At 33.6% G+C, this 24,919-nt stretch overlaps 1 protein-coding gene across 1 annotated transcript; it reads left to right on the top strand.

The window, feature by feature from the left end:
• The first annotated feature begins 3,724 nt into the window (after window positions 1-3,724).
• LOC131941773 (SET and MYND domain-containing protein 4) lies at window positions 3,725-24,438 on the top strand. The gene is made up of 18 exons (XM_059301306.1): window positions 3,725-3,876; window positions 5,742-5,886; window positions 6,459-6,545; window positions 9,251-9,374; window positions 9,827-9,889; window positions 10,027-10,075; window positions 10,945-11,080; window positions 12,315-12,442; window positions 12,662-12,767; window positions 13,313-13,373; window positions 14,008-14,165; window positions 15,676-15,772; window positions 18,812-19,031; window positions 20,450-20,523; window positions 21,826-21,944; window positions 22,703-22,868; window positions 23,196-23,309; window positions 23,834-24,438. The coding sequence occupies exons 1-18, from the start codon at window positions 3,728-3,730 to the stop codon at window positions 24,106-24,108; spliced, it is 2,271 nt and encodes a 756-aa protein (XP_059157289.1). The 5' UTR covers window positions 3,725-3,727; the 3' UTR covers window positions 24,109-24,438.
• Window positions 24,439-24,919: the final 481 nt, after the last annotated feature.

The following is a 24,919-nucleotide window of genomic DNA, read 5'->3' as shown; positions in this document are numbered from 1 at the left end:
ACCTTTACTATGTAAGATAAATCTTATTTTGTTCGTTTTAGCTTTTTTTACTTTCTCGTATATACGAAGTATAGAGAGAGTATTGCAATCATGCCAAAAAAAAATCGAGATTTTTGCAAATCTCGACGTTTTACACCTCCCTGAGTCGGAAAAACATAGTTTTGTAATCTTTTCCGTCTGTGTGTGTGTGTGTGTGTGTCTGTGTGTGTGTGTGTGTGTGTGTCTGTAAACACGATAACCTGAGTATCGTTAAAGCCAGTTTGATGAAATTTTGTATATAAGTATTATATCAAATTTGTAGATCCGTTTCAACTTTTGTGCAATTTCCGATAACCGAAAACGGAGCTTTTTTTACTTTAAATTTTTCAAAAGCCTATACTTTGAGTACTATTTCAGATAGATAAATGAAGTTTCACGTGTAAGTAAAATATCTAATTCTCTGCCTTCTTTTAAATTTAGAGTAATTTCCGTTGACCGGAAGTAGTATTTTACGCTATTTCCGATTTCTAAAAAAAGTACTAATAATATTCCGCACTATTATGTTCGTTTTGTTTGGCGTTCACTTGGTGTGCAATTATTTTTGTCTACGAGATTTTATTCTATTTTTACAAGCTTTTATTTAACTCCCTCGTAAGTCGTCAGTCTGTCGTTAGTCTGGTCAGATAGAAACGCCCGAGCAAAATTGCAGGCACTTCTAACTGACCGATACTGTTCGTAATTGGTACGTGGGTCAAGACATGAAGACAATGCAACATGACATTAAATTTGACTTAATTGGTTGCCTGATTAATTTTTTATGAATTAATTAAAACTTTGTCCAAACTAGTAGGTTGTTTCATCAAACGCCTCATCACGTTCAATAGTTGCGAAATGGTTTTTAATCATATAACTCTATTGTAAATAAAAACATGTAATGTACTTAAAAATGTCATAAAAAACGTTTTAATAACAAGCTTTTATGTAATAATGCACTAAAAAGGAGAAAATAAATTATACACTACTATTTAAATAACTATAAAGAAAAGCGTGGATCTCTTTATAAATATATGTGAAGGTATCCAACAGATACTAAAGTGACCCACATTTTTCTTATATAGGCTTTTTAAAAATTCAAAGTAGAAAAAGTACCACTTCCGGTTATCGGAATTCGGTCAAAAGTTGATCAGGATCTACGATTTTGATAAAATACTTATATAGGAAATTTCATTAACCTAGCTGTAACGGTACTCAAGTTATCGTGTTTACACACAGACACAGACACACACACACACACACACACACACACACACACACACACACACACAGACAGACAGACAGACATACGGACATAATTGCAAAGTCCAGTTTTTACGACTCGATAACGCAAACAACGCCAAATGTTTATATATTTGTATTTATAATTTTTGCCTGATTAAAAAAAGTCCTCTATACTCCGGATGTGATGAAGGACTGAGGAGTAAAACGGTGAAAACTGTCAAAATTTCATTTCATGTTATTTTTGTGCACGATTCGTAGCCTATATACGAGAAAGTAAAAATGCATAAAAAACTTTAACAACACGCTTTTATGTAATAATGCACAAAAAGGAGAAATGAGAAAATAAATGATTTCCTTTAAATATATAAGGATACTCTACTATTTAAATAACCATAAAGAAGAGTGTTGGTCTTTTCCTAAATAATAGTAAAGGGGTCATCCATAAATGACGTCACGCTTTTTTTGACATTCCCCCCCCCCCTCCCTTCCCTCAGTCACACATCGTCATAAAAAGCCAGACACCCCCCCCCCCCATATGACGTCTCACATCAGCCTTCAAACCCCTCAAAGTTGCAGTGGAATTTTTCTTGAAAAAAGATATTTTGCCGAAATCTTGTCAACATAGAATATTTTGATTAATTCCTATTACAATCAATTACAACTCAGTTTTCTAAAACGCGTAATAACGGCTAGACACACAGTCACAAAATTACTTTATTACGGACTCCCCTCCTCCCCCTACGAATATGACGTCATTTATAGACGCCCCCATTTTTCTAAAAAAAAATTCTTTAAAAAAAAAATCTTTTACGGTCAAAGAGAAGTAACCAAGTATTTACTTTTTAAAGTTACACGTAAGAGTGATCTATCTTTTTAAAAAATTTAGGCCAAGGGAAACAAGCATGAAAATGTTTCACATTTTAGTTATGACGGGGTTTCCTCACTTTTGATATTTTAAATCATGTGTTAAAAAAATGATAAAAAAAACACAAGGTTACAATTTGCATAATTTCACAATATTAGATTTTAATAATCTCATATTTTTCTAAACAACCTTTTACATAGAAATATATTCATTATGGAAAAGAAAAGAAAGAGCATGTGTTGTTTGCAAAAATCTTCTGCTTTAAATATTAAAATGTTTAGTGAAGGAGATTTTTATTGTATATATTTTGTTATTAGTAATATTTGCTCTGGTATGAAATTCATAAAATATTTAAATTGCTTTTTGTGTACAGGTTATCCCGCTTTGAATGTTAAAGTTTAAAACAGGATTTAAAAAGATTTAATAAATAATACTTTAAATAATAAATAATACTATACGGAAAATATCAAGTACAAGTAATTAAATATTAAGCATGTCAAACTACTAAGTGTAATACATTTATGGTCGTTCACATTTGATTGTATAAAATAATTTTACTTAGAATAATTAATTCTATTTGAACAGATTTGCATAAAATAAATCTCAAACATTATCACAAATTATAATCACAAATGCAGCTGACAAAAAACTTAATGCTACAAACTGTAAAGCGTCACTTCATTTAAAGATGACTCCTATGTCTTTATCAAATTATTACAATTAATTTTAATGTAAATGGATGTTCTTAATAATTAAGAATGTTTAGAAAAATTAAGGTTTTAAAAGACTTGAATGTGTTTTTTTTTAGTAAATTTTAACTTTGGGTTTAATTTCTTAAACGAAATGTACTTGTTGTTAAAGTGAGCAAGGTAACTCCGTCAAAGATATGAGCTAAAACATTTTCATATTTGCTTCCCTTAGACCATAAATTTTTAATTTTAGATTAAAAAAAGGTATAACTGTCACTAAGAAATTGAAAAGTAAATATCCGACTTTTTCTTATTGACTAATGAACAAGTTTGGTTTTCTTTTTTAATTACTCAAACATGTATAGATCTATAATAATTTTTTTAATAGAAAATTGAAATGCTTTAGCTTTTAACGGCATTGCAAAGTACACAATACAACAATGTTATTGAAATTGAGTTTGATAGGCCTATTGTATCTTCTAGTCCAGGGGTCGGCAACCTTTTGAAGCGGAAGAGCCAAAAGTTACAATTTTCAAAATGTCCCTGGTGTTAAAGAGCCACTAACAATGTTTTATTTCAAGTATTTTATTTTTTGATTAAGATTATCAGTATTTGTGCAAGGAGCTGGAGAGCCGCATCTTGACATCAAAAGAGCCGCATGCGGCTCGCGAGCCGCAGGTTGCCGACCCCTGTTCTAGTCAACCATTCGAGGGTGAGTGTTATGTCGAATGATAACGCTTGTGGAGGGTGTCTAAATTACCATTTCTTGTGGACGCCATAATGATAAATTCGATGACCACTAGGTCTAGTTTAAAGACAAAAGGTTACCTTATTAATACTTATTATTTATATTTTTATAAATGGATACTCCCTGCATCTATTTAGTATTTAGCAGTGCTATCCCCTGTTTTAAAAAATGGCAGCGCCCATAGATTTCGGCAATTGGCAAAAAAGTATCGACAACATAGCGGAAGAAAGTGAAAGCTCTAAATATATCAGCTCATTTGAAGTTTTTAAAACAAATAACGACCGAGTGAACTATATTTTCCAGAAGAAACTTTTAAAGTAAAGTAAATTGAAATTTAGCAGGCCAAAATTTTATTTATAGGCCTACTAGACTCTAGAGTCTAGATCTAGAATAGTACTACTCTACTAGATTCTACTACTGATCTAGTACTTAGTACTAGATCTAGTAGATTCTAGAATCTAGATCTAGAATCTAGATCTAGAATAGATCTAGATTTATTCTAGATCTAGAAAGTCTAGATCTAGAATTAGAATAGTAAGTAGATCTAGAATCTAGGGCATCTAGGGTAAAATCACGATATAGCGTCGGAAATTATTGGGTAATGTTCGTTGAGTTTCGGTAACATTCGTTACTGTAAACCATAGTTTATTTGACCGCTGAAAGAAAAATAAAGTCAAGTGCATTAAATTAATGTTTTAACTTAATTTAATGTTTAACTGACAAAAAATTAGCAACAATTAGTAAATCTTAATATTATTATTAAAGTCGAATGTAGTAATTAATGCTTTTTTTTTAAGAAACAGAAAAAACTTGCAGAAGATTTGCGACAACCAGCTCTAGTTCTGTTAGTAGATAAGACGATTAGATTTTCTAAAGTTAAAGTAGTAAGAATAACTAGAATAATGTTTAGTAGCAGCAATAATTAGCACATACACTTAAAATAATTAGAAATACAAAATAATTAGCAAAACAGTATTTAAATTGCAACTTAAATCAATCATTGCACATTTTTCAACATTATGTATTTAAAATAATATGGCGGCAAATAAATGCTGGTTTACAGTATTTCCGGTGGTTTCCGGAACGGCTCGACAGACTACGCCATGGTTTTACTGTTTTTTACTGCTGTACAGTTCCGGAATAATAACCGACGCTATATCGTGATTTTACCGAATCTAGATCTAGAGATCTAGTACTAGTAGTAGTATTTCTTATTTTCTAGGGCCTAGATCAGATTCAGAAGATCTAGAACTCACAGTGCCCTGTCGACAGGGAATTAATTTTTCTACTGCTATCAAAAAATGAGCAGGCGATCGTAGGAGCAAATATGTAAACATTTTTAATATTAAAAAAAAAAATCAAAACAAACTAGATTAAGAAAATTTTAAAAGAAAAAAGAACAACATACAACACTCACTAAGTTTATAACTTTTCTTCTTGCATGTCTGGTAAAAAAACAAACAAAAAAATGTCTAGCAATTTGTGTCTCATTATTTACCCGTGGTTCTGCAGGTATGTCTTGTATTTTCTTCTAGCAATTTACTGCCTTGTCGTTTTGTGTCTAACAATTTACCAACACCCTAGTCTGTAGTATTGTTAGATTAGTGGTGCAATTTACCAACACCCTAGTCTGTAATATTGTTAGATTAGTGTTGCAATTTACCAACACCCTAGTCTGTAGTATTGTTAGATTAGTGGTGCAATTTACCAACACCCTAGTCTGTAGTATTGTTAGATTAGTGGTGCAATTTACCAACACCCTAGTCTGTAATATTGTTAGATTAGTGGTGCAATTTACCAAGACCCTAGTCTGTAGTATTGTTAGATTAGTGGTGCAATTTACCAATACCCTAGTCTGTAGTATTGTTAGATTAGTGGTGCAATTTACCAACACCCTAGTCTGTAGTATTGTTAGATTAGCGGTGCAATTTACCAACACCCTAGTCTGTAGTATTGTTAGATTAGCGGTGCACATGCCAGGGTTAAGGTAGTGGCAAAAAAAAAAAATAGAAACTTTGATTCACCCTGCTAGTGACCATTGAAATAGATCTACCCCAGTTAAAGATTTTGTTTTCAAACTTGCTTGTTATATTTGACTAAGATTGTGATTACTGTATTGAAAATGAAACATTTTAAAAAGGGGACTACTTCTTAATATACGATTTTTCTTGTTATTTAAAAGAAAAGTGGAATGGCTGCCTGCATATTTCACCTCTTGTAAGAGCTGGCATGGAAAGTCATCTGAGGTTGCAAGAGTTTGGAAAAATAAAGGCAACAAATATTTTCAACAGAAAAAATATCAGGATGCAGCTAATTCTTATACTGAGGTGAGAAAATGATTTTAGAGCACACCTACAAGATCTATAATTTGCTTGCATGCTTGCCTTTATTTGGATAATTATTGTTTTTTTACCAAGAATAAATGGTTACACTTCATCATTTTTAAATTGTAAGAAATTTTTTTTTTTACTGCAAGATACTCTTTTCCTCCAAAGTGAGTGAATTAATCACCTCTAACTTAGTGAATGTGATATTTACACACTTGAATATTTTCCCCATAAAACTTTAAATTTTAAAGGAAAAAAGTAAACACTAAAGTTGCAATTAACTTAACTAAAACTTAGACAATCTTAATTTTTTGTTTTGTTTAGTTAGTGAATTTATAATTTTTTATTTACTAACATCATTCAATTTGGTAATTTTATGTTTTTTTACCCCCTTAATTGCTGTTTCACTAAGCTGGTTTGCCTTGTGTGTCTCTGTTTTTCTGCTTAAGTAATTTGTAGTTGGCCTATACTTTTTACTGTTTCTGCTTATAAATAATTTGTTTCAAATTAAAAAAATTAACTTTGTCTTACAGTTACAGTGTAACACTCCAATCCACCATTTTTTTTTCCAGAGTTGTCTGAATGCTGAAGTGAAGGAGGATGTCAGTGTTAGTCTGGGTAATAGGTCGGCTGCACTATTTCACCTGGGGTTGTATAAGGTAGTCACACTTTTTCTCCTGGGTTATATAAGGTAGTCACACTTTTCTACCTGGGGTTATATCAGGTAGTCACACTTTTCTACCTGGGGTTATATAAGGTAGTCACATTTTTTCACCTGGGGTTATATAAGGTAGTCACACTTTTTCACATGGGGTTATATAAGGTAGTCACACTTTTCACCTGGGGTTATATAAGGTAGTCACACTTTTCTACCTGGGGTTATATAAGGTAGTCACACTTTTCTACCTGGGGTTATATAAGGTAGTCACATTTTTTCACCTGGGGTTATATAAGGTAGTCAAACTTTTTCACCTGGGGTTATATAAGGTAGTCACACTTTTTCACCTGGGGTTATATAAGGTAGTCACACTTTTTCACCTGGGGTTATATAAGGTAGTCACATTTTTTCTCCTGGGGTTATATAAGGTAGTCACACTTTTCTACCTGGGGTTATATAAGGTAGTCACACTTTTTCACCTGGGGTTATATAAGGTAGTCACACTTTTTCACCTGGGGTTATATAAGGTAGTCACACTTTTTCACCTGGGGTTATATAAGGTAGTCAAACTTTTTCACCTGGGGTTATATAAGGTAGTCACACTTTTTCACCTGGGGTTATATAAGGTAGTCACATTTTTCTCCTGGGGTTATATAAGGTAGTCACACTTTTTCACCTGGGGTTATATAAGGTAGTCACACTTTTTCACCTGGGGTTATATAAGGTAGTCACACTTTTTTACCTGGGGTTATATAAGGTAGTCACACTTTTTCACCTGGGGTTATATAAGGTAGTCACACTTTTTTCACCTGGGGTTATATAAGGTAGTCACATTTTTTCTCCTGGGGTTATATAAGGTAGTCACACTTTTTCACCTGGGGTTATATAAGGTAGTCACACTTTTTCACCTGGGGTTATATAAGGTAGTCACACTTTTTCACCTGGGTTTATATAAGGTAGTCACACTTTTTCACCTGGGGTTATATAAGGTAGTCACACTTTTTCACCTGGGGTTATATAAGGTAGTCACACTTTTTCACCTGGGGTTGTATAAGGTAGTCACACTTTTCTACCTGGGGTTGTTTAAGGTAGTTACACTTTTTCACCTGGGGTTATATAAGGTAGTCACACTTTTTCACCTGGGGTTAAATAAGGTAGTCACACTTTCACCTGGGGTTATATAAGGTAGTCACACTTTTTCACCTCAGGTTATATAAGGTAGTCACACTTTTTCACCTGGGGTTATATGTGGTAGTCACACTTTTTCACATGGGGTTATATAAGGTAGTCACACTTTTTCACTTGGGTTTATATAAGGTAGTCACATTTTTTCACCTGGGGTTATATAAGGTAGTCACACTTTTTCACCTGGGTTTATATAAGGTAGTCACACTTTTTCACCTGGGGTTATATAAGGTAGTCACACTTTTTCACCTGGGGTTATATAAGGTAGTCACACTTTTTCACCTGGGGTTATATAAGGTAGTCACACTTTCACCTGGGGTTATATAAGGTAGTCACACTTTTTCACCTCAGGTTATATAAGGTAGTCACACTTTTTCACCTGGGGTTATATAAGGTAGTCACACTTTTTCACCTGGGGTTATATAAGGTAGTCACACTTTTTCACCTGGGGTTATATAAGGTAGTCACACTTTTCTACCTGGGGTTATATAAGGTAGTCACACTTTTTCACCTGGGGTTATATAAGGTAGTCACACTTTTTCACCTGGGGTTATATAAGGTAGTCACACTTTCACCTGGGGTTATATAAGGTAGTCACACTTTTTCACCTGGGGTTATATAAGGTAGTCACACTTTTTCACCTGGGGTTGTATAAGGTAGTCACACTTTTTCACCTGGGGTTATATAAGGTAGTCACACTTTTTCACCTGGGGTTATATAAGGTAGTCACACTTTTTCTCCTGGGGTTATATAAGGTAGTCACATTTTTTCACCTGGGGTTATATAAGGTAGTCACACTTTTTCACCTGGGGTTATATAAGGTAGTCACACTTTTTCACCTGGGGTTATATAAGGTAGATGAATGTATGTTTCTAGTATGTATCGATATGAATATAAAATATAGTATAAGTGTGCGCATGCGCTAAGGAAAGGAAGCAGAGAGAGGTAGAGAGAGCGCGAGGGGATGATGAAACTGAAAGTCATGGTTCTAGTAGTGTAGCTGCTATATATCTGATATCAATAAAAGACTGTAAAATCACCAATAATGTGGTTTGTATTTGCCTTTAGTTTGTGCCATGAACCCAGTCATAAAAAAGGGCTGTGACAGGTATATAGGCCTGCAAAGTGGTGATTTGAATTAAACATAGTGTACAATGCTGGAAGTAGAAAGTTAGTCGCACAATTAGGGAGAGGTAATAGGGCTGTAATTATTTTACCATTAAAAGATAGAAAAAAATAAACAAGCAATGGGCTGTATTTTGAAAACATAAAATTTAAATGAAATCACACTGAACCATCCCCCATCACTGCCTTGATTTTAATTAATGACTAATATTCATACCCATGAATTACTAAGTAGGTGTAATATTTAACTGTACTGATGGAATTTACCATCCAGTTCCAGGATTAACGTGACCCATTTTACACATAATATTTTACACATAATATTTTACACTATTGATGTAATTAAGCACCCACTTCCTGCATTTGCCTGTAATGTAATCAACTGTCCCATTGCAGGACTGTCTGATAGACATCAGCAGGGCAGTAGAACATGATTTCCCACCAGAGTCCATGCACAAACTGTTGGCCAGGAAAACATCAGCCCTAATCAAGCTGGGCCAGAAACAGGAAGCTGAAGAGTGTATTGCCATTTCCTTTTTTTTTTATCTGAGTTGCCATATTGGCTCTTCACTTTCTGCTTGTGCCACTATAAATACTGCATTATTTTGTTAAAGCTCTACAGAAAGGTTGGCTATTGCGTAGTCTTGTTTTTTTTTTTTTAACAATTATTTGCTTACATTGAAATCACTGAGTCTTCACTAAGCCTAATGGCACCTCAAGTTCTCCATCTTGTTCTATCAAAGCAGTTTCAGTTTTAACTCTTAGCTTCGCAGACTTTTTTATCTTTCTGCCAGATTTAAAAGTCTTATAAAATAACTACCAAAGATTGTCTAAAATTAAAACGGATGTTCCAATAATACTAGACTTAAAGCGAGTGGTGTTTTTTAAGCGAGTTATCTTTTTTAATTTCTAACGCAACTGAATTATTTGCAACACACAGTTATCTTACTCATTGTTTAAACTTCTGTCCAGGTTTCCAGCAGTTATCTTCCTTTGTCCAGAGTGAAAGCTTCAGTCTACAGGGGTCAAGGAGAGGTAAGCTGTGGTAGTAGATGATAAAAAGTCAAGTTTTTTGTTGTTATCAAAGACATCAAATGCTGAAAGAGATTTTTTTTGTGCCTGTCAAAATGTCTTTAATTTTAGCTAAAAAAATAATGAATTTTAACTTTCAGAAGAGTTTATGAAAGAGGTGGACCAGCTTAAGAAATTGAAACAAGAATTGTAAGTAGATTTAATTTGAATTCATTGGTTGAGCTGGAGGGTGTAAGCAGTAGTTGTAATAAATAAGCTGTTCTAAAAGCTATAAAAGAGAATAAGTCCTGAAAGCTATGTAAATAAATTCTGCAATAAAATTTAAATAAATATTTTTAATATAGAGTTCATTTTTCCTACAATAATAATTTTGCTGTCCTAAAACAAACTGGACCACATAAAAAACAGCAAAGTGACTACTCGGAAAAAGATTTTTCTCCGCAGCGTCTCCACTGGGGGGGGGGGGGGGGAACAAAAGATAGTTCTGCGCATGTGCAGTGACCTTAATAGCTGGGTTAGGGTTAGGGCTAGGATTAGGGTTCAGCGGTTGTAAACACACGCATGCGTAGTACCATCGAAAACACCCCCGAGAATGCAAGTCGTAGTTTCTCTCCATTGCGCATGTGTATCTTTTTCCGGCTAGAATCGGCCAAAAAACAGATTTGTATCCAAAGATTTTCTTGTATAGTTATGTTGTAATCTGTATAGTTATGTTGTAATCTGTATAGTTATGTTGTAATCTGTATAGTTATGTTGTAATCTGTATAGTTATGTTGTAATCTGTATAGTTATGTTGTAATCTGTATAGTTATGTTGTAATCTGTATAGTTATGTTGTAATCTGTATAGTTATGTTGTAATCTGTATAGTTATGTTGTAATCTGTATAGTTATGTTGTAATCTGTATAGTTATGTTGTAATCTGTATAGTTATGTTGTAATCTGTATAGTTATGTTGTAATCTGTATAGTTATGTTGTAATCTGTATAGTTATGTTGTAATCTGTATAGTTATGTTGTAAACTCTATAGTGATGTTATAATCTGTTGTTGCCTGACTAGAAAAGAAGAAAGAAGCTCCCAGGACAGAAGTCTAAAGGAAATTCCCTCAGTGTATGTTGGCATCAATCCCATTGTACGTCAGGCATCAAAGGCTGTTTCCCTATCTGTTACACCTGAGAAGGGACGTCATCTTTTGGTAAAAAAAGCTACTCGTTTAACGTATGAGTTGTATTTATACTTCTTTTAAATACACCTGAGAGGGGACGTTTTTTTTTGGTAAAAAAAGCTACTCGTTTAACGTATGAGTTGTATTTATACTTCTTTTAAATACACCTGAGAAGGGACGTCATCTTTTGGTAAAAAAAAACTACTCGCTTAACTTTGGAGTTATATTTATACTTCTTTTAAATACACCTGAGAAGGGACGTCATCTTTTGGTAAAAAAAACTACTCGTTTAACTTTGGAGTTATATTTATACTTCTTTTAAATACACCTGAGAAGGGACGTCATCTTTTGATAAAAAAAACTACTTGTTTAATGTATGAGTTATAGTCATACTTCTTTTAAATAGCATATTCTACAAATTAAACTAGAATTTTTTGATGGTTTTATATGTGCTTTAGTATCTAGAAATCTACTATATAAAGAGCATTGTAGATTTCATTAGTAGACAAAAAATAATTTTACAGTATAGTGGTGATACATTGAAGAAGGATTGCAAATAGTTCTGTAAAGCAGTTTGTTTGATGAGGTTTTTTTTTGTATGAAATAATTAATAATTCATCAGCTTTTTTAGTGGAAACTGTTTAATTTATTCCGAGGTGGTGCAAACCTTTTATAAACTTGTGAAAGATGTTTTCCTAGGATGTCTGTAGGGCATGGCACATTACATGCGCATCTCTTAGTTACTTGTTAATGGTTATGTTTATAGAAAAAAATATATTTATACAGAGCCAGTGGAAAATTAAATTATAAATGATCACATACAACAATGATAAAAATTTATTGAACGTTGTATTTTAGAATAACTATTGAAAACAGATATGGAAAAGCGAACAAGTAAATTTATACATACACAGCAAACAACTAATGCATATGTGCCAGCATATTTAGATATTCTTTAGCTACTTCCCAGTTTTCTCTTTCACCCCATTCTTCTTGTCATGTTGCCTTAATTTGGCAATTTGGACAGTCCCGTGAGAAATTTGCTTTAATGAAATGGGTTTATTCTTTTAAAAAAATCTTGCAATTGCAGCAGATTGAGTTCTATTGAACAATACTTCTATGACATCTTTGTTCTATTGGGTACTACAGTATTTACATTATTAACTTTTTTTTTTCTGTTAAAAAAGATAGTTGTCAAAATGACTCCATGTAAAAAGTGATGATAATAATTTGCTAATAATTCCTTTACCACCACTGTGTTCAGGCCAGCAGATTTATCCCCAAAGGTTCCACCTTGATTGTGGAACGTCCATTTGCTGCTGTACTGCTACCTGATCACTACCAGACACACTGTCATCATTGCTTCTCTCCCTTGCCACACACACCCATTGGGTAGGTAGATCAAATTTCTAATCTCTGAAATAATGAGAACAAGTCTTGTACGTCTGTGTGTTTGTTTGCGACAAAGTCATTATTTTTTTTTTTATAGTTACAGTATGGACAAATCTTAATTTTAAATTTTGACTCTAAGATTTAAATTTAAATATTTTATTCTTGTTTTTGAAATTAAAATTTTGATTTAAAGATACATTTTTTATCCTTGTACTTCAGCTGCGAGCAGTGCACTTCTGTCAGATTTTGTAACGAGTCATGCAGAGAGGCTGCCTGGGATTTATATCACCAGATAGAATGTAGATACTTAGATCTTTTCCATTCAGTAAGTTGCAGTCTTTTTGTGATGAATGTAGATACTTAGATCTTTTCCATTCAGTAAGTTGCAGTCTTTTTGTGATGAATGTAGATACTTAGATCTTTTCCATTCAGTAAGTTGCAGTCTTTTTGTGATGAATGTAGATACTTAGATCTTTTCCATTCAGTAAGTTGCAGTCTTTTTGTGATGAATGTAGATACTTAGATCTTTTCCATTCAGTAAGTTGCAGTCTTTTTGTGATGAATGTAGATACTTAGATCTTTTCCATTCAGTAAGTTGCAGTCTTTTTGTGATGAATGTAGATACTTAGATCTTTTCCATTCAGTAAGTTGCAGTCTTTTTGTGATGAATGTAGATACTTAGATCTTTTCCATTCAGTAAGTTGCAGTCTTTTTGTGATGAATGTAGATACTTAGATCTTTTCCATTCAGTAAGTTGCAGTCTTTTTGTGCTTGGAGTAGGAATTAATTGGCTTTTACTAGTTTAGATGATTTTGTCTATAATCAGTGAATTATAATCTTTTGCCTGAATTCTGCAATCATCTTTTTCAGGTTGGTATTGCTCATTTAAGTTTACGTATTATTTTGACTGCTAAACTCAATTTTCTTGAAGGTAAGAGAGTCAAGAATGTTTGTTCTGTAAGTTTTGGTTGAATAAACTCAGCATAGATCATGCATGTGTGAAATGACCGGGACATTAAATAAACTCTATAAATAATGCATGTTTGAAATGACTAGTACATTGAATAAACTTTGTATAAATCAGGCATGTGTGAATTAACTACTACATTGATTCCAACTATATAGTGGCTTTTTCTTTGAAATTTTCAAATGATCTCTCACTAAATACATAGTGTATGGAATACTTTATTGTGTAAACTTTCCTTCACATCTCCTGAAGTTTAAAAAACCTTTTTGATATTACCATTTACACCTCGTTAGGTTTAATCACCCCTTTGTTTAAAGTATCAGGCATAGACATTTTTTATGGACTTTATAGCCCTCCCCAACTTCTAGTGAAATGCAGCCTTGCTGTACAAAAGGTCACCTCTAGTCCATGGCACTGTTTTGTAGGGAACTTACCCAGATTTACAATGACTAATGCCTTTTTTAAAAACAAATCTTGACTTGCTAAATGATGTATCATGGGAGTGTGTGTATATTTGATTGACAGGTGTATGTTATGTGTTTTTTTTTTAAATTAACTGTGACATTTGTGAAATCCATGTCATATGTGACATTTTCAGAGTTTCTCAGAGATGAGCAGCAGTACAGACTGTCAGATGACCCACTGACCAGGGGTCTCAACTCCGAGGGGGTCTATGACCGCAGCTACGTGGCTGTGTACGACCTCATGACACATGAGGAGTCCACAGAACCACTGGACCTGCTACAGTATTCTATGGTAACTTTCTGGTTTTTACTTCAGTATTCTATGGTAACTTTATAGTTTTTACTTCAGTATTCTATGGTAACTTTATAGTTTTTACTTCAGTATTCTATGGTAACTTTATGGTTTTTACTTCAGTATTCTATGGTAACTTTATAGTTTTTACTTCAGTATGGTAACTTTATGGTTTTTACTTCAGTATTCTATGGTATCTTTCTGGTTTTTACTTCATTATTCTATGGTAACTTTCTGGTTTTTACTTCATTATTCTATGGTAACTTTCTGGTTTTTACTTCAGTATTCTATGGTAACTTTCTGGGTTTTACTTCAGTATTCTATGGTAACTTTCTGGGTTTTACTTCTGTATTCTATGGTAACTTTCTGGTTTTTACTTCAGTATTCTATGGTAACTTTCTGGGTTTTACTTCAGTATTCTATGGTAACTTTCTAGTTTTTACTTCAGTATTCTATGGTAACTTTCTGGTTTTTTACTTCAGTATTCTATGGTAAATTTCTGGTTTTTACTTCAGTATTCTATGGTAACTTTCTGGTTTTTACTTCAGTATTCTATGGTAACTTTCTGGTTTTTACTTCAGTATTCTATGGTAACTTTATGGTTTTTACTTCATTATTCTATGGTAACTTTCTGGTTTTTACTTCATTATTCTATGGTAACTTTCTGGTTTTTACTTCATTATTCTATGGTAACTTTCTGGTTTTTACTTCAGTATTCTATGGTAACTTTATGGTTTTTACTTCAGTATTATATGGTAACTTTATAGTTTTTACTTCAGTATTTTATGGTAACTTTCTGGTTTTTACTTCAGTATTCTATGGTATCTTTATAGTTTTTACTTCAGTATTCTATGGTAACTTTATAGTTTTTACTTCAGTATTGTATGGTAACTTTATAGTTTTTACTTCAGTATTCTATGGTAACTTAATGGTTTTTACTTCAGTATTCTATGGTAACTTTCTGGTTTTTACTTCAGTATTCTATGGTAACTTAATGGTTTTTACTTCAGTATTCTGTGGAAACATTTTGGTCTTTACTTCAGTATTCTGTGGAAACTTTTTGGTCTTTACTTCAGTATGGAAACTTTCTGGTTTTTACTTCAGTATGGTAATTTTCTGGTTTTTACTTCAGCATTCTACGGTAACTTTATGGTTTTTTACTTTAGTATTCTATGGTAACTTTCTGTTTGAAATCTTTTTATTTTCAATGGATATTTATTTAATTGAAGACACTTGTAGTTCAATTGTAACTTTCTGGTTTTTAATTTACTTCATATTGTACTGTGACTTTCTGTTTTTAAATATGTCTGAAAATATTAAAAAATTTTGTGGGAACTTTCTGGTTTTAATTCACTGAATATATCATGGCTACAATGGAGAAAAATGACTGACTTGGTTTGAAGATGAGCAAAGTAATGGCCACGTGGCAATGCAGGACAGATAAGTTTAAAGATTTCTGGCCAGTTTTGTTCCATAGGGTGTGTTAAATTTTACTTTTATTTTGATGTAGACAGGAGCTCTTCTGCTTGTGACCCTGACTCATGCTGGGTACTTCAATAAGCTAAGCTGCTCTGACTCTCTGGCAGCTTCTATGTTGGGGGAAAATGGTAATTGGTTTTAATTATCTTCTCTTACATAGCGTAACTAAAATGTAACCTAAGATATTTATATCATGTTTAGTTGCGTAACAGTCTTAAAATTGCTTTTAATCTTTATGTAACAACATGAATTCTTTGTTGTTGTGGGTTAGCTTTCATACAGGAACACGAGCAACAGTGGCAACTTCAAATATTATGGCATTGCTTTGGCCGCTCATAATACATCTTGCTTCGGTATCTTTCATTAGAACTTGATACATTATTTCTTAACTTACTGTATTTTTCACATGACTTTCTTTGTACATAATAATTGTTTCTTCTCTGATTTGCCAACCTATGCCAACATTGATTTTGGTAATGACCTGTTTTTCCGCAGTAAAAAATCTAGATTTTGGCTTCTTATAAACATGGTGACTGTATTCATAGTTTGCTAAATTTCTTTTTCTTTCATTCTGTGCATTAATGACATTAATGACATTCTTATTAACATGTTGACTGTATTCATAGTTTGTTACATTTCTTTTACTTTCATTCTGTGCATTTTTATTAACATTGTAATTTGTAGATATTGTTTCATCTTTCTTAACTTCCTTATGCTTCTTTATTGATTCTAATTCACACATAAATTTCTGGGTTAATTTCTCCATTTCTTTGTTAAATTTATCCTTGAGTTCTAGTATATCTTCTTTATAGTTTGACTCCAATTTTCGAAGTAAATCTTCAATTGGTACGTTCTCTTCATTGTGGCTTATTAAGTTCACTGATTCATTAATCATCATTAGTTTATCATGATTCCTGCCATTCTCCGATGGACTTATTAAATCATCACTGCCATTCACTGATGGGCTTATAAAATCATTTTGACTACCATTCTCTGATGGACTTGTTTCTTGTTGACCGCCATTCTCTGATGGACTTACGATACAACTTTCAATAATATTCTCGTGTACCTGCGTTTGAGTCAATAAAGAGTCAATCTTAAGACATTCTAATGTATCTGTCACCTTTAAATCATTAGTAAGTTCACCCTCTGTTTTTTCCTTGGGTTTCAATTCTTCCTGGACTATGTTACTCTGTTCTTCATTCCAAAGGTTGCTAATATTTACTTCTTCAAGTTCTGCTTTAAATTCTGTCTGTTCACTTTCTAATTTTGGTTCATTTGTGTCTGTTATAGCTTTCATTTCTAATAGTTCTTGTTCATATGCTAGTTCATGTAGGCCAACTTGTTTTTCTATAGTTTCAGCCCTTTTATCTGCTCTCTGTTTTCTGTTTCTTTTTTTCCGTTTTCCTTTTGATTGTACAGACTCCTCTACTTTATCTCCATCTGACATTTCTTCTTCTTTTTGCACCTCTGTAATAGCTCTTGATCTATTACGCACTATTTCTGTCTCACCATTTAATTCTCTTATTACTTTTCCATGAGCTAGTCTGGGTTGTTCATTTTCTTCGTCCCATGCTTCTAATGCTTTTTCTATGTCTCTGTCAAATCGAGTGTTTGCCCAGGCTATCTGCTTCTTCATCTTCTTAATGCCTTGCGCCCTCGTTAGTGCTAGATATTCTTCAAAACATAACATTTTGATATATTTTCTATTTATGACATAAAATATAAATTCATTAGTTGACAATAGAAAAATGTTAATTAATTTACAATACCCTTTCTTGGTTTCTGGCTTGTTTTAGTTGATTACAGACATCTGGTAATCCAAGAAAAGTTCATAGTACATATATACGTCCAAAAATAGTTCACTTTGTTGATTCCAAAAAGTTGAAAAAATTCAAAATAGTTCTAGTAGCCTGTTACAGAGTAGAAATTTGTCCAGTTTTAGATAAGACATCTTTAGGAACAGTTTACAATTAATAAACTAGATCTGCTCATCCACAGTAGAAGAACTTGAACAGCTAATCCATATAGAAAAAACTTGAACAGCTAAATCCATATAGAAAAAACTTGAACAGCTAATCCATATAGAAAAAACTTGAACAGCTAAATCCAAATAGAAAAAAAAACACATTTGTAGGTGTAACAGTAATCTGTTACAGACGATATGTATCCGACATTGGTAAGACAATGTCGAAAATAATGTGATAATAATTATCACGTTGATTACTTGACTTGACTGTAGATAACTATTAATACTTTCATGTACTTGCTTGATATACCAGCGTTGATCACTGGCATACAGTGGAAGACCACTTCAAAAACGTTGAAAACTGCTTACAATAATAATGTGACAATTCTTTGATCACTTGTGGTAACACTGTAACTTCGTTGAAGATTTCTGACTTCAATCTAATCCATCAATGTAACAACATCAGTGTAACAACTTGAGTATACGTCCACTTCAGCCAACAAAGTAACAACTGTTGACCATTTCTGACAATAATGTATCAGCTTCTTCAATCACCTGACTCCAATGTATCAACACGTCTGATAATAATGTAGCAACACTTCTTCAATTGCTTCTGACAATGTAACAGTAGTAGTAGACGCTCACAATGTAGCAACTGTTGTTGCCCCCACTTCTGACACCATATGTAACAACATGAATTCTTTGTTGTTGTGGGTTAGCTTTCATACAGGAACACGAGCAACAGTGGCAACTTCAAATGACAACTTTATTTACACTATGTACAGATAAATCCGTGGTACATCCATATTTGAAGATCAACTGATATAGGTACAAATAATAATCACGACTCCAAGTCATGGAGACATCTTACATTCACTGCCATCGTTCCAGTCCCAAGTCCTAGCACACAACACCCGTTCACCTTTTTGCTCTCCCTTTTATGCGGTCCATTCTCTCCCCTTACGTACATGAGCGATCTCACCCAAAAAACATGGAAAAACACATGACGATCGCTCAGACAGTCCTTCCGCTAGCCAGGTACTCTTCATTCATGCAACTTCATGTAAAACACAATATAATATAAACATACATAATTATACAGTCTGTGACACTTTATAATATGAATAGAGGATTTTTGTATACTTACGCTAAATTATAAACTCTTGTAGAACTGAATCGAACATTTTTTCCTTCTCAGGAGACATTCAACAGATACCATCAGAGGTCTTAAACATTGGAGGCCTTCTCCTGCGACATATTCTGCAGCTGGTGTGCAACGCCCACGCCATCACCACTCTCCAAGCTGGACCTGGGTCAGACAGCAGGACACTGGACACAGAGCAGGTTCGCATAGCCACAGCCATCTACCCAACCGCCAGCTTAATGAACCATTCCTGCGACCCTACAATCATATCCAGGTCTGTGGTGTTGTCTTCTAAACTATAACAATGCATTGTTTTGATTTAAGATTCAAAGAACCTTTTTGTAAGTAAATAGTCATTTGATTATTTGTAAATTCTTAAGTTAAACAATGGTAATGGTACCTGAAAATGTGGAAATTACTTTAAAACTAATGATAGAAGAATTACTTTTGGAAAAATTTTCTTCTAGCAATTGTAATGAATACATGTATTTAACTTTTTGTATTAAAATCAAATTTAGATTTGGTTCAGTCACTATTACAATTTTTGTTTTTCTTTATATTAAAATTAGATGTAAACTTTTAGTCTAAAAGAAACCTTATTATGTAATTTTAAATGTAATTCTCTAGTTTTGTTGGTGATGTCTTATTGAAATGTAATTCTCTAGTTTTGTTGGTGATGTCCTGTTGAAATGTAATTCTCTAGTTTTGTTGGTGATGTCATGTTGAAATGTAATTCTCTAGTTTTGTTGGTGATGTCATGTTGAAATGTAATTCTCTAGTTTTGTTGGTGATGTCCTGTTGAAATGTAATTCTCTAGTTTTGTTGGTGATGTCCTGTTGAAATGTAATTCTCTAGTTTTGTTGGTGATGTCATGTTGAAATGTAATTCTCTAGTTTTGTTGGTGATGTCATGTTGAAATGTAATTCTCTAGTTTTGTTGGTGATGTCATGTTGAAATGTAATTCTCTAGTTTTGTTGGTGATGTCCTGTTGAAATGTAATTCTCTAGTTTTGTTGGTGATGTCCTGTTGAAATGTAATTCTCTAGTTTTGTTGGTGATGTCCTGTTGAAATGTAATTCTCTAGTTTTGTTGGTGATGTCATGTTGAAATGTAATTCTCTAGTTTTGTTGGTGATGTCATGTTGAAATGTAATTCTCTAGTTTTGTTGGTGATGTCATGTTGAAATGTAATTCTCTTAGTTTTGTTGGTGATGTCATGTTGAAATGTAATTCTCTAGTTTTGTTGGTGATGTCATGTTGAAATGTAATTCTCTAGTTTTGTTGGTGATGTCCTGTTGAAATGTAATTCTCTAGTTTTGTTGGTGATGTCCTGTTGAAATGTAATTCTCTAGTTTTGTTGGTGATGTCCTGTTGAAATGTAATTCTCTAGTTTTGTTGGTGATGTCCTGTTGAAATGTAATTCTCTAGTTTTGTTGGTGATGTCCTGTTGAAATGTAATTCTCTAGTTTTGTTGGTGATGTCCTGTTGAAATGTAATTCTCTAGTTTTGTTGGTGATGTCCTGTTGAAATGTAATTCTCTAGTTTTGTTGGTGATGTCCTGTTTAAATGTAATTCTCTAGTTTTGTTGGTGATGTCATGTTGAAATGTAATTCTCTAGTTTTGTTGGTGATGTCCTGTTGAAATGTAATTCTCTAGTTTTGTTGGTGATGTCCTGTTGAAATGTAATTCTCTAGTTTTGTTGGTGATGTCCTAGTGGTGAGGACAGTGAAAGATGTCCCTAAAGGGGAGGAGATTTTTAACTGCTACGGTAGGTTCTCTCTTATTGTTGCTTTTTAAAAACATAAGCACAGATGATTTTTAGTTAGAAAGTACCATGAACACATTTAGAAGAAAAACATATTTTACTTGGAAAGTAACATGAACACATTTTTAAACAGAACTCATGTAATAAATACTTACTAACTGTAGAAACAACAACTTAGCTCTATCAAAATTCTATCATATTATTTTTTTTCTGATTTTATGAGACAATATTAACCCTTTGAGCCCGCCAGGCCGGTAAACCGGCTTCAGCATTAGGCATATATGTCAGAAAAGCCGGTTTTCCGGCCCGATGATCTAGCGTCATATTCCTAGCGGCCGGTATACCGTTAATGAAATATAATTAGCGGAAGACTGACTAAAACTGGGCATGTCTTTTTAGTGCGTGATTATGATTCTAAAAATAGATTTTAGGAAAAGTGAAAGTGTTTACATTTCGTAGCAATGCCGCAGAAACGAAAAGCTGAGCCACAGCCGTCGACTTCAGTACATAAAGTTGGTGCAAAGATGAAGCAAAAGACCGAAATATCAACAAAAGAAGTAGAATGACTGCATCTAAGGCAATACAACTACTTATTGATTCTGATGAAGAAAATATTCCTGGTCTATATTGTGATGATGGTGACGTTGAATTTGAGACTGAACACAGTGACATTGAAATTGACAGTGACAATGAAACTGTTCAAGTACGTTCTGATGCACGTGGTGTCAAGGACAAAGACTTGCCGAAACGAAAAAAAAAATGTTTACTGGTGCAAAATGCGAATTTTTTCTTTGCATCGGGTCCGGCAGTGATGAATGTTTTGAAAGTTATCACACAAAAGTGGACTTCTGGTGTTGAACTAGTATGGCCAGGTATCAATAAAAACAAAACAATTACTAAATGTAAATTGGTTTCTTCTATGTTCTATCAAAACAATAATTATGTGTTCGTTTTATATACATTGTTCTGTTCAAACATTGTAAAAAAAAATAAGGAGTTTTAGAATCTTGCTGCATTGTTGTTTGATCCTGAGTCTGGATACCAAATTTGGCTTGATTATCTCAAACGGTTCAAAAGTTATAGGCAAAGTTAGAAGCAGATAAGTGAAAATCGGTTTGGGCCTGGGAGCTCAGGAAATAGGAGAAATTAGGTCAGGGAGGCCAGGGCTCAAAGGGTTAAGATTGTATTTTCTTATAAAATTTGATATTTTTAATGTCAAATTATGATATTTTTTTAAATAACTATAGGTTTTTATGATATCATATGTTTAAAATCTAAGTAATTTGATATACTGATTGATTGAAGGGCCCCACTGTTGTCGCATGAGACGGGAAGAGAGACAAGAGATATTGAAATCTCAATACCATTTTGTCTGTCTGTGTGCCCCCTGCTCAGCTGGGGATGTCATCAATGAGAGGTTTGGGGTAAGTGTCATGTGGGATGTCAGGTGTCATGGGGGATGTCAAGTGTCATGGGGGATGTCATCAATCTGGTGGTTGTATGAACTGTGTCTGATGTTTGTTGTATGATCTGTGTCTGATGGCTGTTGTATGATCTGATGGTTGTTGTATGATCTGTGTCTGATGGTTGTTGTATGATCTGTGTCTGATGGTTGTTGTATGATCTGTGTCTGATGGTTGTTGTATGATCTGTGTCTGATGGTTGTTGTATGATCTGTGTCTGATGGTTGTTGTATGATCTGTGTCTGATGGTTGTTGTATGATCTGTGTCTGATGTTTGTTGTATGATCTGTGTCTGATGGCTGTTGTATGATCTGATGGTTGTTGTATGATCTGTGTCTGATGGTTGTTGTATGATCTGTGTCTGATGGTTACTGTATGATCTGTCTGATGTTTGTTGTATGATCTGTGTCTGATGGTTACTGTACGATCTGTCTGATGTTTGTTGTATGATCTGTGTCTGATGGTTGTTGTATGATCTGTGTCTGATGGTTACTGTATGATCTGTCTGATGTTTGTTGTATGATCTGTGTCTGATGGTTACTGTACGATGTGTCTGATGGTTACTGTATGATCTGTCTGATGGTTGTTGTATGATTTGTGTCCGATGGTTGCTGTATAATCTGTGTCTGATGTTTGTTGTATAATCTGTGTCTGATGTTTGTTGTATGATCTGTGTCTGATGGTTACTGTACGATGTGTTTGATGGTTGTATTCACCAGGCCTACAAGTGTCCAGCCTGTGCTGGCATCCTGTCTGGCAGCTCATGCCAGGAGTGTGGACATCTGGTCAGTGACCAGTTTGTTGAAAACTTGAAAAAACGCATGAATGAAACCCAAGAAAAATGTGACGCAGGCATGAAGCTAATGGCCTTACAAAAGTTTGAAGGTGATTTTAAATATTTTGTTTGTTCTTCTAATTAGAAATATGTTTTTCTGTGTTGATTTTTTAATTACTTTAATACCTTTTAAGAGCAACACATTAACCACTTTTATTGATAGATGTCTTTATTACAATATATTAGGCTCAATATTCATGCTTGATAACAACATAATTCTGAGTGTTTTCAATATATGTGCTCTGTCTATGCAAGTTATTAACTTGTCTGTTTATAGTGACATATTCACATGCATTTCTAGCCTGTACAAAATTGTTACAAAAAATGTAATAGCCTGTCAATTAATAGTTTAAAAAAAAGTAATCCTCAATCAATAGATGCCCTGGTTGCCTTGAAGAAATGCAAGAAAGAAAGACTAGAGTTTCTCTACAAGGACCACAGAGATCTGGCCCTCTTAGAAGATGCCATTGCTCGTTGCTATGCCAACCAAGGTAAGTTTGTTCTAAACTTTGTCACAGTATTTTTAACAAAAAAACATCATTCCTATGCTACATTAATCTTTTTTTTTTTAAAATTTAATTATCTTAGATTAAATTATCAAAGATTTAAAACCTTATCCCAAAAATCCTGGTCCATAAATCTGAGCTGATGTAATACTTAGAAACAGTGGACAGATAATACTTACTCATGTTTATAATAAATATTTCATCTTACAATTTTTGGTGGACAAAGGGGCAGTACAAGCATGCACAATAAGGGACACAACAAGCTTTTTATAAACGATTCACCCTTTCAAAAAGATTCTAAGTTTACAAATATAGTAACTATGACGACTGTTGCAAAATAAAGATACTGTAGTCAGGATGCTATTTATAAACCAGTTTTGTAGATGTTAATGTATTTTTTTTTATAAATTACAGTTCCTACAATGTATTTATGTATTAAGTTACATTTATTGAACCCAATAGCATGAAACATAATCACTAACATTCTATTTGTTGACCATCTTCTCCAGGAGATTTCTCCAAGTCAGCTGATCATTTGTTTAAGAGTGTGAAATTTGCTGAGCAGATGTATGGCAACAAGAGCATTGAATACGCCCATGAGCTGATGAAGCTGGCTGAGGTACTCTTCAATGCCGAGAGGTTCCGAGAGTGTCTGGGCGTAGCTGACCAGTGCCAGGGGCTGTTCACCAGCATGTACCCACCCGGGCATGAGTTAGTTGACCAGGTCACTGACCTGAGAGAGGCAGCGCAGTTGGCCTTGAACCCAATGATGCAAACAAGTTGAGACTGGTGACAAGTCATTAAAACAGACAGTGTTGTAGCATTAATGATAACCATTAAACAGTAAAACAGACACCTAAAGGATCTGCTTGTGAGAGTATTGCTGCTACCTAACCTTGGCATTACCCTAACAATGATCCAGCCATTGTTTAATGCAGTAGGCTTATTGCCTCCTAGATAGGAAATAAATATCAACCATAAAATATAGATTGGATGTGTACATATCAATCCTTTGAAACTTGGATTGGATATGTAGATATTCATATCTGCCTTTGTTTTTTAATCACACCTTTTTGTTACTGTTATTATTGCAAATAAAAAATGATTTACATTCCTGCTTGGTTACAAGAGTCTTGTATCAAATATTTTCACTCTATAGTTTTTATGTTCATTAGTACTTTTACGTAGTTTTTTTTACCCACCATTTAGTGGGCTTTAAGTTATCGATTTAAAATCGTTTCTGTAGATACAGATGCAAAAGTAAATTAAACGGTACGAAGCTGCTAATAAATATATGCTGTTGTCCAAATGAGATCGGTAGTTGATGGCTTGTGAATGACTTAGAAGGGGAGACAACCAGTTATCTAAAATGGAAGTGTAGCTACTCATACTCTGAGGGACTTCAGTCAGTAAAATGTAGCTACATCAGTGTGATTTTGAAATTGGCCATAAGTTATCTAATATTAAAATCTGGCCAAAAGTCATCTAGATTTTTAATCTGGCTACAAGTCACCTCATTTTAAAATCTAGTCTCAAGTCATTTAAATTTTAAATCTGTCTTCATGCTCAGTTGTCAACACATTTTCAAATAGCCA

The sequence above is a fragment of the Physella acuta genome, unplaced genomic scaffold (assembly GCF_028476545.2).
Source record: "Physella acuta isolate Inbredline_101_S28 unplaced genomic scaffold, ASM2847654v3 ptg000006l, whole genome shotgun sequence".
Lineage (NCBI taxonomy): Eukaryota > Metazoa > Mollusca > Gastropoda > Physidae > Physella > Physella acuta.
The sequence above is the reverse complement of the archived record's forward strand: the minus strand, read 5'-3'. Positions and strand labels throughout refer to the sequence as shown.